Source organism: Medicago sativa, chromosome 4 (genome assembly GCF_051527215.1).
Source record: "Medicago sativa cultivar Bolivia chromosome 4, Bolivia_mono, whole genome shotgun sequence".
NCBI lineage: Eukaryota > Viridiplantae > Streptophyta > Magnoliopsida > Fabales > Fabaceae > Medicago > Medicago sativa.
Window position 1 is genome coordinate 15524036 of NC_140752.1, and position 18486 is coordinate 15542521.

An 18486-nucleotide genomic window follows, 5' to 3' on the forward strand; every position below is an offset into this window, starting at 1 on the left:
ACTTAACTTCAGGAGCGCTTTTTCTCTTCAGTAGCAAGTTGCCTTCAGGAGCGTCCAAGCTTCAAATTTTGCTGTTTCCTTTGCTCTTTATTTGCTCTTTTAGAACCAATAATGATGTAACTTTTTAATTATGGTCCTGTACACTTGAACAAATATTAGCTAGTCCAATTTACAATTTTTAATACCTTGTTATCATCAAAACTCTTTAAGGTTCATTGTTAAACACATTTTGTTCCAACAGAATTGACTATGATGAAACTCATGCTCCAGTAGCAAGACTAGAAGCTATAAGAATTCTTCTTGCATATGCATCTCATAAATGCATAAAATTTTTTCAAATGGACGTAAAAAGTGCTTTTTTAAATGATGAGATTTATGTTCATCAACCTCCTGGCTTTGAAGATTTACAAAAACCAAAACATGTATTTAAACTAACCAAAGCTCTATATGGACTGAAACAAGCTCCAAGAGCTTGGTATGAAAGATTAAGCACATTTTTGTTGAAAAATGGCTTTTCAAGAGGAAAAATTGATACCACACTTTTTTGAAAAATTAATAAAGATGATTTATTAATTGTTCAAGTGTATGTTGATGGTATCATTTTTGGAGCTACAAATGAAAAATGTGTGATGAATTTTCTAAACTCATGGAGAGTGAATTCGAAATGAGCATGATAGGAGAACTTAAATTCTTTATGGGTCTACAAATTAAACAACACAAAAATGGTATTTTTATTTGTCAAGAGAAATATATCAAAGATCTTCTCAAAAAATACCACATGAATGAAGCCAAAATCATGTCCACTCCCATGCATCCATCATCTAGTTTGGATAAAGATGAAAATGGAAAAGTATTTCCTGAAAAAGAATACATGGGAATGATAGGATCTTTATTATACCTAACTGCAAGCAGACCTGACATTGTCTTTGCAGTAGGAATGTGTGCCAGATTTCAAACAGCTCCTAAAGAATCACATCATATAGCTGTCAAAAGAATTTTTAGATATCTTGTCGGAACAACAGACATAGGTATCTGGTACAAAAAAGGATCTCATTTTAAACACATGGCCTATTGCGATGTTGACTATGCCGGAGACAAAATAGAAAGAAAAAGTACAAGTGGTACATGTCAATTTCTTGGTGAAGCTCTAATCAGCTGGTGTTGTAGAAAACAAAACACCATTGCTCTATCTACTATAGAAGCTGAATACATATCCGCTGCAAATTGCTGCTCTCAGGTATTATGGACTAGAAATCAATTAGAAGATTTCTCTCTCGGTACGCAAATATTCAAGTTCTATGTGATAATACCAGTGCTATTAATTTATCAAAGAATCCCATCCAGCATTCAAGATCAAAACACATAGAAATTAAGCATCATTTTATTCGTGATCATGTAAACAAAAAGGAAATTGAACTCATGTTTATTGACACTGAAAATCAGTTAGCTGATATTTTTACTAAACCTCTTGTGGAGGAAAGATTTAATTTTATCAAAGAAAAATTAAGAATTATTAGAAAACCTTTTTAATTTTGTTTTATCTAATTTTCATTATTTTTATAAAACAGAAATCTTTTCATCTTCTCCTTAGTCTCACATGAGTGGCATTGTCACTCTTCTCTTGAAACTCCAACTGAAAAAGTTCAGTTTTAACTCCTAGTCAATAATTATCATCATTACTTTGTTTCTATCAAGTACAATCTAGCCATCTCTCTCTCCTCCTTTCCAAGAAAATTTCGGCTCAATAAGCAATGAAGGGACATATATCTCACTTCTCCCTAGCCTACTCTACACCACTCATCACTACCTTCACTCTCTCCAACCACTCTTTACTCTCTCTTCTGCCTCAGTCGTTTCCTCTTCTCCATAAACCTTTATCTATCTTATCTCTCTATAAAATCAAACCTAGATTTCCTTCATCCATCAAAACCTTCAAGAAAATCTTCATCCAAATCCATTCGATAATGGCCAGACAAAGGGAAACCACATTGATTTCTCTCTTTCTCCATCACCCTCTCCTGAACACTCTCCATCTCCGCCACCTCCGCCGTCACCACTCAACCTTAACCCTAATTCCGAACCCTTATCTTACTCACCACCAAAGAGTCAAACAAACTCTGCTCCTCTCAAAACCTACACTCGAATCATTAGACCTAGAATGGCAAAATCATCTGAAACCTTGACTAAACCTATTCGAAAATCCTCAAGACTTTCTGCAAAGAATAAAAACGATGAAGCCTTGTTCATTGATTTAGACTCAGATGAAGATCGTCCCCTCAAAAATCTCAAGAAAACTCCTACTGATTCAGAGAAAAACACTGAAAAGGTTGAAAGGATTAAGAAGGATTTCAAAGTTGCTATTCAGAAAAGGAAATCACTAAAGGAATGCTCTGCTTCTCAAAACAAAAACACATGCATCCCTTTGCATGACCCCTCTCTCAATAGTAAATTCAAAAAATGGGTCTCAAGACCTGTTGGTGTGGGAAGGGCATACAACTTTGAAAAACTGCTAAGAGAAGGCATTGATCTTCTCAAATATGTTGAACCACTAGGTTGGATGAACTTTTTCCAGATCAAAGAAACTTACTATCCAGAAGTGGTAAGAAACTTTTACTTCATGGTTGAAACCTTTCCAAAAAAGGATCTGATTGTCTCAAAAATTCAAGACAAAGTCATCGAATTGTCTGCTGAAAAACTGGCTGTGATTCTGGACATTCCTCAAAGAGGACCAAAGTGCTATGGAGAACCAGGATATGCTGATGTAGTGTTGTCCCGATTTGATCTCATACGAGAAATGTCCGTCAAGTATGAATATGATGATGACCTAGTCTCTGCAAACCTCAAAAAGGAATACAAGCTTCTCCACAACATGTGCCAATTCTGCATTACCCCTCAAAATGGAAGCAAACATAAAGTATCTGAAACTGACATTCTGGTCATGTACCACCTCTTTCATGGTCTCGACATCAATTTCCTTGTCATCATTATTCATCACATGATTCACGCTGCTAAACTCAAGAAACCCAAATTTTGCGTTCCATATGGTATGTTTCTCACTCTTGTTTTCAAAAATGATGGAATTTATCTTGAAAATGAGAAGTTCGACACTATGTGTTCTGAATTCCTTCCCAAAAAACATTGCTCATATGACCACCTAAGCCGGAGTACAAAGTGACATCTTTGAATCTATGTTCCAACACGGTAACGCTCTGACCAAAGGTTGTTTGTATCGCAGTGAACTGAAGCAACAACATGTCATGTATTTTCTCCCAACATGTACCCAAATCACCCACACTATTGTCCAAATTTTTCTTCACTAAAGCATGAGCCGATTCTACCCTATTGGTGGTTATGCAACCAAGATGCAACACACGGTCTGTCCATGCGCTCACTATTTTCTCCTTCACTTCATTCAAGGTGGTCATGGCATACTTTAGGAAAGGAGGGAAATCACTACAAGCATCTTGGAACTCCACTAATGCATTTGCATATAACTCTTGAGTGGGCGATTCAACCATAGCTTTCCATGCCCTCATGATCTTCTTGACAACATCGCGGTTACTCACCTCTTTCCCATCCTTTTTTCCCAAAGGATATTTACAATCTAAGACGCACCTTTGTTTAACATTTGCTTGCACATGAAAGTAACAATTCATTGCATAACTTTCCGGAAAAACAATTCCAACTGCTTTCATCAAAGATCCATCCCTATCGGTAACAATCACCTTAGGCATATTCATCTTTGACGTAAGAAGTTTACGCAACATTTTTAAAACCCAAACAAATTTTCCTCTTTCTCATGTGTCAAAAATCCAAACCCAACCGAATATGTCAAATCGGTCGAAGCGACCCCAACTACCTCAAACATTGGCATCTTGTACATGTTGGTTTTGTAGGTGGAGTCCATAACCAAAACCGTTGGAAAATTGTTAAACAACTTAACGGATGTTGGATGAGCCCAAAAGATATCTTCGATTGTAGTACTTTCACTTTGTGTTCTTGAGTAATAAGTATAGTTGTGCTCCTCCAACTTCGAGATTAGATATTGCAACGACTTCTTGTCACCTCTATTTGCCTTCCATATTTGTTGACGTTCATTGTACACTTGCTTCACATTTGTCATGCAATGTGGTCTTTTGTTCTTCAAGTGTATCAAAATATTTCTTGGAAGCATCTTGCTCTTGGTCAAGTCACGTACAATCTTCTTGTCGTCCTCCTTTAATCTACCGGCAAGAATGTTTCTTTCTAAAGCCGGCTCCATCGCATGGTTGTGAACTCCATTAAGAATGTTCAATCCCCATTCCTTTGTTTGCGTACTTTGATATCCACTAATCATGAACAAGCACCCACATTTTCTTGAGCCCGTTGTCGCATGCTTCGGTTTTTTTTGGGCACTTTGTGAGCTCCACTCCTTTCACACACTAGGCGCAACATTGGATGGACCAAACTTGATCTTTGTGTAACAATTGTAAATCCTGCCTTATTTGCTTGACGACGTGCCCACTCAAGCAATTCTTCTCTATCTTTCCACTTAACGTCGTCCGAAAAAAACCTAGTCGTGTCAACTTCGTGGGCTTTAAGTGGGAGGACACCGGGGCCAACATATTTAGAAGCTTCAACATGGACGGAAGCTCCATCAATGTTTGGTTTGGTGATAACATGTAAAATGCACTATTATTTTGACTCGACTCACACATGTTTTGATCTTGATTTCTTTAGATTTTTGCATTGTTATGTTGGTATTGTGTGTCTATTTCAGGTATATGTTGATTAAAGGTCATGCGCGTCGTTATTAGGAAAAATGGTGGTGGAAAAAGAAGAAAAAAAAAAGGTTAAAAGGCCAACAAGTCAGATGGAAAGGAAAGTCCAACACATGAGTCAAGTTGAATATGTCTTCACGTTTCAGAAGCACTTTGCCCACTTCCTCCATATTCTCCACTACCTTAGACATGATCTGAAGCACTCTCTGTTGAATTTTTTCCTATATATAGACCTTGGAGAATCAGTTGTAGACACCAAGCTTTTTAGAGAGAAATTAGTGAATTAGAAATAGCTTATATTCTGAGTTTTAAGTGCTGATTTGCGATTTACAGATTACAATTTTCAGTCGCTTTTGTTTTCATTCCCAAACATTTATGCTACCTTGGAATATTAATACTTTTAGTACCTTTGTTTTATTCCATTCAGCCAAGTTCTACTCTCGTTACTATTTGTTATTGCTACTTTAATTCCAATTGGTTACTTTATTACGGCTGATATACACTTGTGCTGCTGCGGTTTATATTACGTTTTTATTTCCTGCTGTTGTTATTCATTTATTCTCACTTGCTGCGTTGCTGTTCCTGTTGTCGTGATTAACAAAGGCTGCACTCATTTGTTTCAATTCCAATTGATAATTGTTACTGTTTCGCCGCTGCCGTTTTCGAATTCATTCCCTGCTGCTGTACGTGAATGCTATTCCATTCCATTCAATCACCTATTTGCATCAGCTGCTATTTCTTTTGATTTCAAGTGTCTATCGAATTGCAGGTTCTATCTATTTGTTTCTAATTACTCAATTTATTCTTTTGTTTATCTGTTTCAATTATGATGCAAAATATGAACAATTATTTATTTATTAGTTATACCATGTCTGAGTAGATTTCTATAGAGTCCGGAATGTGATGAATGTCGTACCAATGATGCTCTGTTAAGTTGTATGATTACTAATTGTAACAGGAATTATTTTTAAGTCTGAAAATTCTGATTTTTAACGATTAATATTTACAGCGAAAGTTGAAATAAAGTGATACCGGTTTCATATCGAAAGAGTGAAACCTGTATCTGACCGTAGAATTTTTAGGAATTGATTTTGAAATACAGCGAAAGCGTTTTCTTTAATTAATTTAGAAATTTCTAATTTTCAAAAAGGCTATTTTAAACTTATGGTCGTACACGCGAAAGCTGGCGTCTATGAGTTTAAAATACGGTTCCGGATGTGCGAAAGCCAACGGAGCCTTTAAATTACAACATTTCTACTAAAAATAACTTTTCGCGCGTAAATTGATTATTTTTCAAACGGAGTTTTGACGTTGTAAGGCGTACACGCGAAAGCGGTCGAATAGATTACAAAGTCAAAATTCGGTGTCGTAAACGCGAAAGCTGACGACCCCTTTAATTTAATTCTTTTTACGCGCGAAAATATTGTCCTGTTACAATAATAAAATACAATTTAGCAAGCATCAACGGTCGACACGAATTATATTCCGGTCTCTTGTCTTTAAAAGTAATTAAAAACAAAGTTTTTCCCCAATTTCGCAACCAAATTAAATAGTATCGCCTTAGATAAACAACGTGACAATAGATAACGGTACTTGACATTGGTCTCTGTGGGATTCGACATCTTTTATACTAAAACCGATATTTCCGTGCACTTGCGGACTTATCAAGTTTTTGGCGCCGTTGCCGGGGATCAATTTAGGCAATATCGTAACTCCGTTGTCACACCGTATAGACTAAGGCATTTTATTTTATTTTATTTTATTTAAAAAAAAAAATCAAAAAAATATTGCATGCGAAGAACCAAAAGTGCCGATAATCTTATAAGACCCATAGACGAAATCGAGCGCTACTTCCGAGTAAGACGCAGACTACAACTTGAAACACCTTTAGAGTCTGAAACTCAGACAGAAATGGGCGACGCTAACGATAATCGGCCACTTAAGGAATTCGCTGTGCCCTCAGACGAGGAGCCTCATACGAGCATTGTTCGTCCCGCGATTGCGGCGAACAATTTCGAACTCAAACCGTCTCTGCTGCAAATAGTGCAGCAGAACCAATTCTCCGGAAACCCGACGGAGGATCCGAACTTGCACCTTTCTGTCTTCGTGCAGTTCGCAGATACGTTAAAGGCAAATGGCGTCGACCCTGAAGCCATTCGTTTGCGCCTATTCCCATTCTCCCTAAGGGACCGAGCCAGAGCGTGGCTACAATCCCTACCGTCCAATTCCATTACAACATGGAATGAGCTCAAGAAGGCGTTCCTTGCTAGATACTTTCCGCCGAGCAAAACGGCACAACTCAGGAACCAAATCACCTGTTTTAGGCAGACAGACGGTGAGTCGCTTTTCGAAGCATGGGAGAGATACAAGGAATTAATGAGAGCTTGCCCACACCATGGACTAGAGAAGTGGCTCATAATTCATACCTTCTACAATGGTCTGTTGTATAACACAAGAATGACCCTTGATGCTGCTGCGGGAGGTGCTCTCATGAACAAACCGTTTAATGACGCTTATGCTCTTATCGAAGACATGGCGCAAAACCATTACCAGTGGGGGAGCGAACGCGCTCAAGTGGAGAAAACACAACCCAAAGCAGGAATGTACGAAGTTAGCAACCTTGACCACATGAATGCTAGAGTGGATGCGTTGTACCATAAGCTTGACAACTTGTCCCTCGCTCCACCAGCTACTGTTGCTGCTGTGACTCCAAATTGCGAAATTTGTGGAGTCCTTGGGCACATCGCCGCCGAATGTCAATTGCTAGCTGGAACCGATCAGGCAAACTATGCGCAAGGTAACCCGTACTCTAACACGAACAACCCTGGATTGAGAAACCACCTTAATTTTTCCTACAAGAATAACAATCCTACCTTTGCGCCCAGTCCTGCACCTGCAAATCCCCCTGGTTTTCAAGGCCAAAGAGGAGCCCCTGTTGCTCCTGCTGCTCCAAAAAAGTCAAACCTGGAACTTATGATGGAAAACTTCATTTTGGCTCAAACTCAGCAAAACAAAGAGTTCATGAATCAAAACATTCATACCAATGAATTGATTAAGCAGTTGGCTAACAAAGTTGATGCTATGGCCACCCATAACAAAATGCTTGAAACGCAAATATCCCAAGTGGCCCAACAGCAGGCAGCTACTGCTGCCCCAGCCGGAACATTCCCAGGCCAACCACAACCGAACCCCAAGGGACACGCTAACGCTATAACGCTTCGAAGCGGAACAGAGTTAGAAGATCCCGTTGCTGTGAGAGTTAGAGACCGAGACGTAGGAAAAGGTATTGACTCTGCCAAAAACAATGAGAATGAACTCGTTGACCATGGGCAAACATCCAAGCCTAAGGAGGTAGTGGAGAGTGAAAAAGAAAAACCTTATGTACCCCCTCCTCCATACAAACCTCAAATCCCTTACCCTCAAAGACTCGCCAAGTCTAAAACGGAAGGTCAGTTTAAGAAGTTCGTAGAGCTTCTAAAGACGCTTCATCTCAGTATTCCTTTCTCGGAGGCGATAACTCAAATGCCTTCGTATGCTAAATTCCTAAAGGAGATACTGACCAACAAGAGGAAGATCGATGACGATGGTACCGTAGCACTTACTGAGGAGTGCAGCGCCATCATTCAAAATAAGATGCCGCCAAAGCTAAAAGATCCAGGGAGTTTTTCAATTCCTTGTGTCATCGGTAACCATATCATCGATAAAGCTCTGTGTGATTTAGGTGCTAGCGTGAGTCTGATACCTTTGTCTATCTGTAAGAGGCTAAATCTAGGAGAGTTGAAACCAACCAAAATGTCCTTACAATTAGCTGACCGTTCCATAAAATACCCAGTCGGAATACTGGAAGATGTTCCTTTAAGAATCGGTCAGTTATACATTCCCACTGATTTTGTTGTCATGGACATAAGTGAAGACTCTCACACCCCAATCCTCCTAGGAAGACCCTTTCTAGCCACTGCCGGTGCTATTATTGATGTAAAGAGAGGAAAGCTTACCTTTGAGGTTGGTGAAGAAAAGATTGAGTTCATACTGTCTAAATTCATGAAAGGCCCTGCCATAAATGACACATGTTGCTTTGTTGACATAATTGATGAATGCATTAAGGAACTGTCGTCAGAAGCTCCACCAACTGAGATGATGGTTGCGACTTCGACAGAGGAACTAAAGGAAGACGAGGATGATATTTCTCAACTTCTAGAATGCCTCGACCTTACTCCTGATCTGATGCCTGAACCAGAGCAACCAAAGATAGAGCTCAAAGAACTTCCCCAAAGCCTTAGATATGAGTTTTTAGACAGTGAATTGAATCACCCAGTCATAGTTAATGCCGACCTAGGGAAAGAGGAAACAAAGAAACTCCTTGATGTGTTAAAAAGATATCCCAAAGCATTAGGCTACACAATTAATGATCTCACGGGAATCAGTCCCTCTGTTTGTATGCACAGGATTATGCTAGAAGAGGATTCTAAAACCTCTAGAGAGCATCAGAGGAGACTGAACCCTAACATGAGCGAAGTGGTAAAGAAAGAAGTAATGAAGCTTCTTGATGCTGGGATTATCTATCCTATATCTGATAGTAAGTGGGTTAGTCCGGTGCACGTGGTACCAAAGAAAGGTGGCATGACGGTGGTGCAGAACGAGAAAGGAGACTCAGTCGCCAAGCGCACAGTAACGGGATGGAGGATGTGCATTGATTATAGAAAGCTAAACAAAGCAACCAGGAAGGATCATTTTCCTCTCCCGTTCATAGACCAGATGCTTGAGCGTTTAGCTAGGCACTCGTATTTTTGCTACCTGGACGGTTATTCGGGATTCTTTCAAATCCCAATTCACCCGGACGACCAAGAGAAAACTACTTTCACATGCCCCTATGGCACATTTGCCTACCGGCGGATGCCATTCGGACTGTGCAACGCACCTGCAACTTTCCAGAGATGCATGATGGCAATCTTTGCCGACTTCCTAGAAGACATTATGGAAGTTTTCATGGATGATTTTTCTGTGTGCGGTTCGAGTTTTGAAAACTGTCTAGCCAACTTGGAGAAAGTATTGGAGAGGTGTGTGAAAGTTAACCTCGTGCTAAACTGGGAAAAGTGCCACTTTATGGTAAATGAAGGCATAGTCCTTGGCCATGTGGTGTCCAATAGAGGAATCGAGGTTGACAAAGCAAAAATCGAAGTTATTGAGAATTTGCAACCTCCCACAACTGTAAGAGAGGTCCGAAGTTTTCTGGGACACGCTGGTTTCTACCGGCGGTTTATCAAAGACTTCTCAAAAATCACCAAGCCATTGACTGGCCTTTTGATGAAAGACGCTGAGTTCATCTTTGATGAACAATGCCTTGAGTCTTTCCAACTGCTGAAACGTGCATTGATCTCTGCCCCTATAATGCAACCTCCAGATTGGAACCAACCATTTGAGATCATGTGCGACGCTAGTGATTATGCAGTAGGTGCTGTTTTGGGACAGCGCAAAGATAAGAAATTACATGCAATCTATTACGCTAGTAGGACACTTGACGAAGCTCAGATTAATTATGCCACGACTGAAAAGGAGCTTCTAGCCATTGTTTTTGCAATTGATAAGTTTCGTTCCTATCTAGTGGGATCGAAGATTATCATTTACACAGACCATGCAGCTATCAGGTACCTATTAAGCAAGAAAGATGCAAAACCGAGACTTATTCGGTGGATACTACTGCTTCAAGAGTTTGACATGGAGATCCGAGATAAAAAGGGAACAGAGAATGTAGTAGCGGATCACTTGTCAAGAATCAATGATGGTAAAGTGGAAGAATTGCCCATAAATGACCATTTCCCTTATGATAGGTTGGTGGCATTTGTTAGAGCTGAGGCACCTAGATATGGTCATCTTGTAGACTTCCTAGAGGAAGGAAGCTCAAGCATAAAAAAGGATCCAGAGGAGGCATTAGCTTTGGGTAAAACTACAGTTCCATGGTACGCTGATATCATCAACTACCTATCTGCTGGAGTTCTGCCTCCCGATCTGACCTATCAGCAAAAGAAAAAGTTTTTCCATGACCTTAAGCAATACTACTGGGATGACCCCCTTTTATTTAAGAGAGGTGTTGATGGAATCTTCCGTCGATGTATCCCAGAAGATGAGATAGAAAGTGTCATTACCCACTGCCACTCCTCGCCATGTGGAGGACATATGGGTAAGTCTAAAACTGCTGCAAAGATCCTTCAAGCTGGCCTTTTCTGGCCCACCATGTTCCGAGATGTTCATATTTTCACTATGGAATGTGATCGATGCCAGCGCACCGGAAACATCTCCGGGAGACATGAAATGCCCCAAAAATACATCTTGGAAGTGGAAGTCTTTGACGTCTGGGGAATTGATTTTATGGGTCCTTTTCCGTCATCGATGGGAAATAAATACATACTTGTTGCCGTGGACTACGTGTCAAAATGGATCGAGGCCATTGCCTCTCCCACTAATGATGCAAAAGTAGTGGTTAAGATGTTCAAAAACGTCATATTCCCAAGATTTGGTGTCCCTAGGCTTGTCATCAGTGATGGTGGATCTCACTTTATATCAAAAATATTTGAAAACCTTATGACAAAGTACGGAGTGCGGCACAGAGCGGTTACCCCTTATCATCCACAGACAAACGGAATGGCAGAAATCTCTAACAGAGAAATTAAGCAAATCCTAGAGAAAACTGTCTCTGTTTCAAGGAAAGACTGGTCTTCAAAGTTAAATGATGCGCTCTGGGCCTATAGGACGGCATACAAAACACCCATTGGAACCACCCCTTTTAAGCTGGTCTACGGCAAATCCTGCCATCTCCCGGTAGAGCTAGAACATAAAGCATATTGGGCCATCAAAGCCCTGAACATGAACCATAGTGATGCCGGAGGAAAAAGGATGTTAGACCTGCATGAATTAGAGGAGTTGAGGTTAGATGCGTATGAGAATGCCTTGATCTATAAAGAAAGGACTAAAAAGTGGCATGATAGGCGCATTACTAGAAGGGAGTTCAATGAGGGCGAGTTAGTACTGCTATTTAACTCTAGGCTGAAACTTTTCCCTGGAAAACTTCGCTCTAGATGGAGTGGACCATTTGAAGTGACTAAAGTTAACCAATCCGGTGCAATTGAAGTTTGGAGTGGATCCACCGGAAAGTTCATAGTAAACGGCCAGAGACTGAAGCACTACCATCCAGCAGAGAAAATAGGACATGTCGCTACTCTAGTGATGTGTCCCCCTTAAGGGCCAAGCACTGAAAAGTCGAGCTACAGACATTAAACGAAGCGCTGCGTGGGAGGCAACCCACGAGTTTAAGTTTAGTTTTTTTTAGCTAATTAAGTGAATAAAAAGATGCAATCGAAGATGATCAACACCATAATCCACCCCCTCCCCCATATTTTCATGCTAACATTTCCGCAGGTACAAACCACTTCATGATCATGCGTATGTACACGCCCCAGTTGATTCTATCGACGATTGATCTTGCTCGGTAATATCTTTCTTTTTCTCATATTTTTGTTTATTTTCATTGAGGTCAATGTAGGTTTTAAGTGTGGGGGAGGAATTTCCCACCTTAATGGTTTAGGATCTTCATTTTCATTAATAAAGTAGTGTTATCGAGTCAATGCATGTGCTGTCGAGTCATTTATGCTTGTGTTTTTGCTTTGTTATTTAATTTTCCTATTTCTTGAACCAATAAAATAAATTCCCAAATTTTCAAAAAAAAAAAAAATAATAATAATAATAAATTTGTTTTTCTTATTTGAAGGTTGAGTTTGATGATGATTTTGTGCATGTAAACACCTTTTCCTTTTTAAATCTCACTAAACTCATATCAGTTTCATTGTGAAAATTCTCTTTTTGAGAAAAGCACAAAGTTGCAGTCTTTGAGTAAGTGTATGAGTAGGTATTTTAAGGAGCACGTTCTAACTTTAATGGTAACTTAGACCCTTAAAAGTCTTCAGAGTAAAAGTAGTATAAGTTTGTGTGGGAAATAATGTGCCTTATTGTTATAAATTGTTAAACTAAAATGGGGCGGGAGAATGGCACCAACATGTGGAGGAAAGGACATTCTCTCTCTGACTTCCTAAATGTGGTGGTGACTCCCTAAATTGAGCTTAAGTTCCAAATCCCTCAAAAGAGGAAATAAATTCATCAAAGCTAGGGGGAAAGGACACCCTCTCCATAAAGACTTCCTACGCGGAGATGATAAAAATTTTGCAGCACTACTTAGGGTGATTTTGAATCTAGGAGGAAAGGACACCCTCTCCATAAAGACTTCCTATGAGGATAGATAGCCCCTAAGCAATCTGCAGTCCCTTGTGCTTAAATTGTTAATTTAATTCTAACTAAATTCCCATCTCTCTTATATGAAATGAAGAAATGACTTTTCTCGGTTGATTTACTGTTGAAGTTAGAACATGTTTTCCTCATAATACCTCTTACACAGGCGCAATAAAAAGCTGGACTCCACACACACACTCACTTGAAACTGTTGTAGGGTTGATGTGATCTTTGAAAAGTGTTTAGGTTGTGATAAGTGCACCCTGAGAACAAAGCCTTGAAAAATAATAATGTAATTGATTTTTAGTTGATTATGTTTTTCTGAATTATGTTGATGTTGTCCCTTGTCTCTTGCTTGAGGACAAGCAATGGTTCAAGTGTAGGGGAGTTTGATAACATGTAAAATGCACTATTATTTTGACTCGACTCACACATGTTTTGATCTTGATTTCTTTAGATTTTTGCATTGTTATGTTGGTATTGTGTGTCTATTTCAGGTATATGTTGATTAAAGGTCATGCGCGTCGTTATTAGGAAAAATGGTGGTGGAAAAAGAAGAAAAAAAAAAGGTTAAAAGGCCAACAAGTCAGATGGAAAGGAAAGTCCAACACATGAGTCAAGTTGAATATGTCTTCACGTTTCAGAAGCACTTTGCCCACTTCCTCCATATTCTCCACTACCTTAGACATGATCTGAAGCACTCTCTGTTGAATTTTTTCCTATATATAGACCTTGGAGAATCAGTTGTAGACACCAAGCTTTTTAGAGAGAAATTAGTGAATTAGAAATAGCTTATATTCTGAGTTTTAAGTGCTGATTTGCGATTTACAGATTACAATTTTCAGTCGCTTTTGTTTTCATTCCCAAACATTTATGCTACCTTAGAATATTAATACTTTTAGTACCTTTGTTTTATTCCATTCAGCCAAGTTCTACTCTCGTTACTATTTGTTATTGCTACTTTAATTCCAATTGGTTACTTTATTACGGCTGATATACACTTGTGCTGCTGCGGTTTATATTACGTTTTTATTTCCTGCTGTTGTTATTCATTTATTCTCACTTGCTGCGTTGCTGTTCCTGTTGTCGTGATTAACAAAGGCTGCACTCATTTGTTTCAATTCCAATTGATAATTGTTACTGTTTCGCCGCTGCCGTTTTCGAATTCATTCCCTGCTGCTGTACGTGAATGCTATTCCATTCCATTCAATCACCTATTTGCATCAGCTGCTATTTCTTTTGATTTCAAGTGTCTATCGAATTGCAGGTTCTATCTATTTGTTTCTAATTACTCAATTTATTCTTTTGTTTATCTGTTTCAATTATGATGCAAAATATGAACAATTATTTATTTATTAGTTATACCATGTCTGAGTAGATTTCTATAGAGTCCGGAATGTGATGAATGTCGTACCAATGATGCTCTGTTAAGTTGTATGATTACTAATTGTAACAGGAATTATTTTTAAGTCTGAAAATTCTGATTTTTAACGATTAATATTTACAGCGAAAGTTGAAATAAAGTGATACCGGTTTCATATCGAAAGAGTGAAACCTGTATCTGACCGTAGAATTTTTAGGAATTGATTTTGAAATACAGCGAAAGCGTTTTCTTTAATTAATTTAGAAATTTCTAATTTTCAAAAAGGCTATTTTAAACTTATGGTCGTACACGCGAAAGCTGGCGTCTATGAGTTTAAAATACGGTTCCGGATGTGCGAAAGCCAACGGAGCCTTTAAATTACAACATTTCTACTAAAAATAACTTTTCGCGCGTAAATTGATTATTTTTCAAACGGAGTTTTGACGTTGTAAGGCGTACACGCGAAAGCGGTCGAATAGATTACAAAGTCAAAATTCGGTGTCGTAAACGCGAAAGCTGACGACCCCTTTAATTTAATTCTTTTTACGCGCGAAAATATTGTCCTGTTACAATAATAAAATACAATTTAGCAAGCATCAACGGTCGACACGAATTATATTCCGGTCTCTTGTCTTTAAAAGTAATTAAAAACAAAGTTTTTCCCCAATTTCGCAACCAAATTAAATAGTATCGCCTTAGATAAACAACGTGACAATAGATAACGGTACTTGACATTGGTCTCTGTGGGATTCGACATCTTTTATACTAAAACCGATATTTCCGTGCACTTGCGGACTTATCATTTGGCTTCAACCTTAGACGGTTTGACATCTCCGGAAATTTCGACAAAATTTGGTTTTGTCTCTCCTGGAACATCTTCCGCGTTCTCTACCATTACTATAATTAAACAGCACAAAAATATGAATTAACAACTAACTAATGCATAAACATCAATGCCATAATGAATTAAAAACAAAGAAAAACAAAAAAAAAAACAAGGAAAATTTTTTTGGAAAAAATGGCAGTAGCTGCCATTTTTTCGGTGTGAAAATTTTTCACAAGTATTTCTCGGTAGTTAACTACCGAGGTTTTCCTCGGCAGCAAACTACCGAGGATTTCCTCGGCAGTAAACTACCGAGATTTCCCATGACAGGGTTCTACGTAACTGACGTAGAAACCCATAACATACCCTAAAAATCAACCGAATAAAATGCACAATACTTGTTTTTTTACGTCAAAAGTGTGTTGATATCTCCTATGCTTGATGCTTGAATCATTTTGGAGCAAGATTTGATGAAAAAAATTATTGGATTTAGGGGGATTGGATGAAGTTTAGGGAAGTTGATGAGAAAATAGTGTGTAGGGGGAGCAGGTGACTGTTTCATCTGATGAAACATATTACTCGGCAGTTAACTACCGAGGAATTCCTCGGCAGCTAACTGCAGCCGATTTTGAATTACTCGGCAGTTAACTGTCGAGGGGCAAAATCGTATTTTACATGTGTGACACAACCTTATGCAATGTGTCAACAACAATTTTCAATATGATAGGGATGCGTAGGGAATCTGTGGTCCAACTTGGAGGACTGTGTTAATTAATTAATTATTATTAAAGAAAACCATACTTGGCTAAAGAGAAAACAGATTAACGACTCGTTTTTGAAGATCTTTTCTTTTTTACCAAGGACCAAAAAATTTATTAATAATAAGTTAATGGAAATTGTCAAATAAGCCCTTAAAATTAGGGCACTAACTAGGGTTAATTATGGAAAAATGGTGGTGATATTATATTTATATATATATATATAGGGTTATGATAGAAGACACCTTTTGTGAAGGTGTCTTTTATCAAGTTACTCTATGAGCATTTGCGAAAAGACACCAACTTACTTTTATGAAGGTGTCTTTTAGCAAAGTTATAACTAAAAAGTGAAAATCACACCTTAAGGTGTGACTTGATAAAAGACACCACCAAAGGGTGGCTTGTAACAAAACCCATATATATATATATATATATATATATAATACTCCCTCCGTCTTAAATTATACTCCTTCCGGTCCTATTTATAAAAAAAAAATTGATTTTTTAGATTCATTGAGTAATTGTTGTATCTTGTCTAGAATATAGATCAAATAGAATATAGATCAAAAACATCATTTATGCAATGAATCAAAAAAGTCAAATGTTTCATATAAATAGGACCGAAATGAGTATAACGCTTTGTACACTTCATATGTTTTAAAAATTGTAATCGACTTTATGTGAGAAAGAAATGTTATGAATTGTTTTATAAAATTGTTTTTAATAAATAATATGAAAAAGATAAATGAAAGAATTAAAATAAAAGAATAATAAACAGTAAATAATATAATACAAAAAATAAAATTAATGATTGGGACACGTTTTTCTCTTAAAGCCACGTATAATTTGGAAGAGGGAGTTGTAGATAGATATACACTTTCATGTTGTTGTGACCTTTCCTTAAAAAAAAAAGGGTTAATACCCCTTTTAGTCCCTGTAATATGAGCGAATTCCGGTTTTAGTCCCTCTAAAAAAAAAGTTTAGATTTTGTCCCTAACATTTGAGATTCTTTCACTTTTAGTCCCTCACCTGAACCAGACAGCAGAATCTGCTGACGTGTCATGCTGACTGTGTAATTATTTTTATTTTTTATTTTTTTATTGGGGTACACGTGGCATTTTTGATTTTTTTTTAAAAAAATATTAAAAAAATCTGAAAATTAATAAAAAAATTCTGCAAAAATGAAAAATAATAAAAAAAATTGAAAAAAAATTCTGGAAAAATGAAAAATAATAAAAAAAATCTGAAAATTAATAAAAAATTATGGAAAAATGAAAAATTGAAATAAATATTAAAAAAGTTCTGGAAAATTGAAAAATTAATAAAAATGAAAAAATATGGAAATTTTTTTAAAATTCTGGAAAAATTAATAAAAATAAAAAAAAATCTGAAAAAATACGGAATTTTTTTTAAAATTCTGGAAAAATTAATAAAAATAAAAAATGATTAAAAAAATAAAATAATCTAATAAAATGAAAAATAATGAAAAATTCTGGAAAAAATTCCGAAAAAATAAAATTTTAAAATTTTCTGAAAAAATTAAAATTCTGGAAAAATGAAATTTTCGAAATTTTAATGAAAATTCTGGAAATTAAAATTTTCAAAATTTTAATAAAAATTCTGGAAAAATTCTAATTAAAATTTTAAGATTAATGATTTTTAAAAAAATGAAATTTTTGAAATTTTCATTAGTATATATGTCGACCTTAGGTTTTTTCAGTGTATTTATTTCCAAATATTTTTCCGGGAATTTTTGTGTATTTATAAACCAAGAATAAGGGAATTTTTTATAAACTGAAAAACCGGGAATTTTTAAACCAGGAATTTTTAAACCGGAAATTTAAAAACTGAAAAACCGGGAATTTTTTAAGTTTTGAAATTATTCCATATGTGTATTATACTTAAAAAATATGCAAAAAATACACAAATAAAATTCCCGGAAAAAATACTAATGAAAATTTCGAAATTTCAAAAAATACACCAAAAAACTAAGCTCGGTTTATAAATACACATATTTTTTCAGACACCTCTCGGTTTATAAATACACAAAAATTCCCGGAATTTTTTTTGGAAGTAAATACACTGAAAATTTAGAAATTTCGAGAAATACTAATGAAAATTTCAAAAATTTCATTTTTTTTAAAAAATTATTCATCTTGAAATTTTAATTAGAATTTTTTCAGAATTTTTATTAAAATTTTGAAAATTTTAATTTCCAGAATATTCATTAAAATTTCAAAAATTTCATTTTTCCAGAATTTTCAAAAAATTTTGAAATTTTATTTTTTCAGAATTTTTTCCAGAATTTTTCAATATTTTTCATTTTATTAGATTATTTTATTTTTTTAATCATTTTTTATTTTTATTAATTTTTCCAGAATTTTAAAAAAATTTCCGTATTTTTGCAGATTTTTTTTATTTTTATTAATTTTTCCAGAATTTTAAAAAAATTTCCATATTTTTTCAATTTTTTTCATTTTTATTAATTTTTCAATTTTCCAGAAC

General features: G+C 36.5%; 1 protein-coding gene and 1 non-coding gene across 2 annotated transcripts; one reads left to right on the forward strand and one right to left on the reverse strand.

Annotated features, from left to right (window-relative positions):
• Nucleotides 1-4656: 4656 nt before the first annotated feature.
• LOC146926677 (uncharacterized) lies at nt 4657-14061 on the forward strand. Its single transcript, XM_085700170.1, has one exon. It carries the CDS (start codon nt 6552-6554, stop codon nt 11994-11996), a length of 5445 nt encoding a protein of 1814 aa, XP_085556296.1. The 5' UTR covers nt 4657-6551; the 3' UTR covers nt 11997-14061.
• Nucleotides 7056-7162, reverse strand: LOC146926678 (small nucleolar RNA R71). The gene has a single exon (XR_015009139.1). It is a non-coding gene; the product is annotated as a small nucleolar RNA R71 (small nucleolar RNA).
• Nucleotides 14062-18486: the final 4425 nt, after the last annotated feature.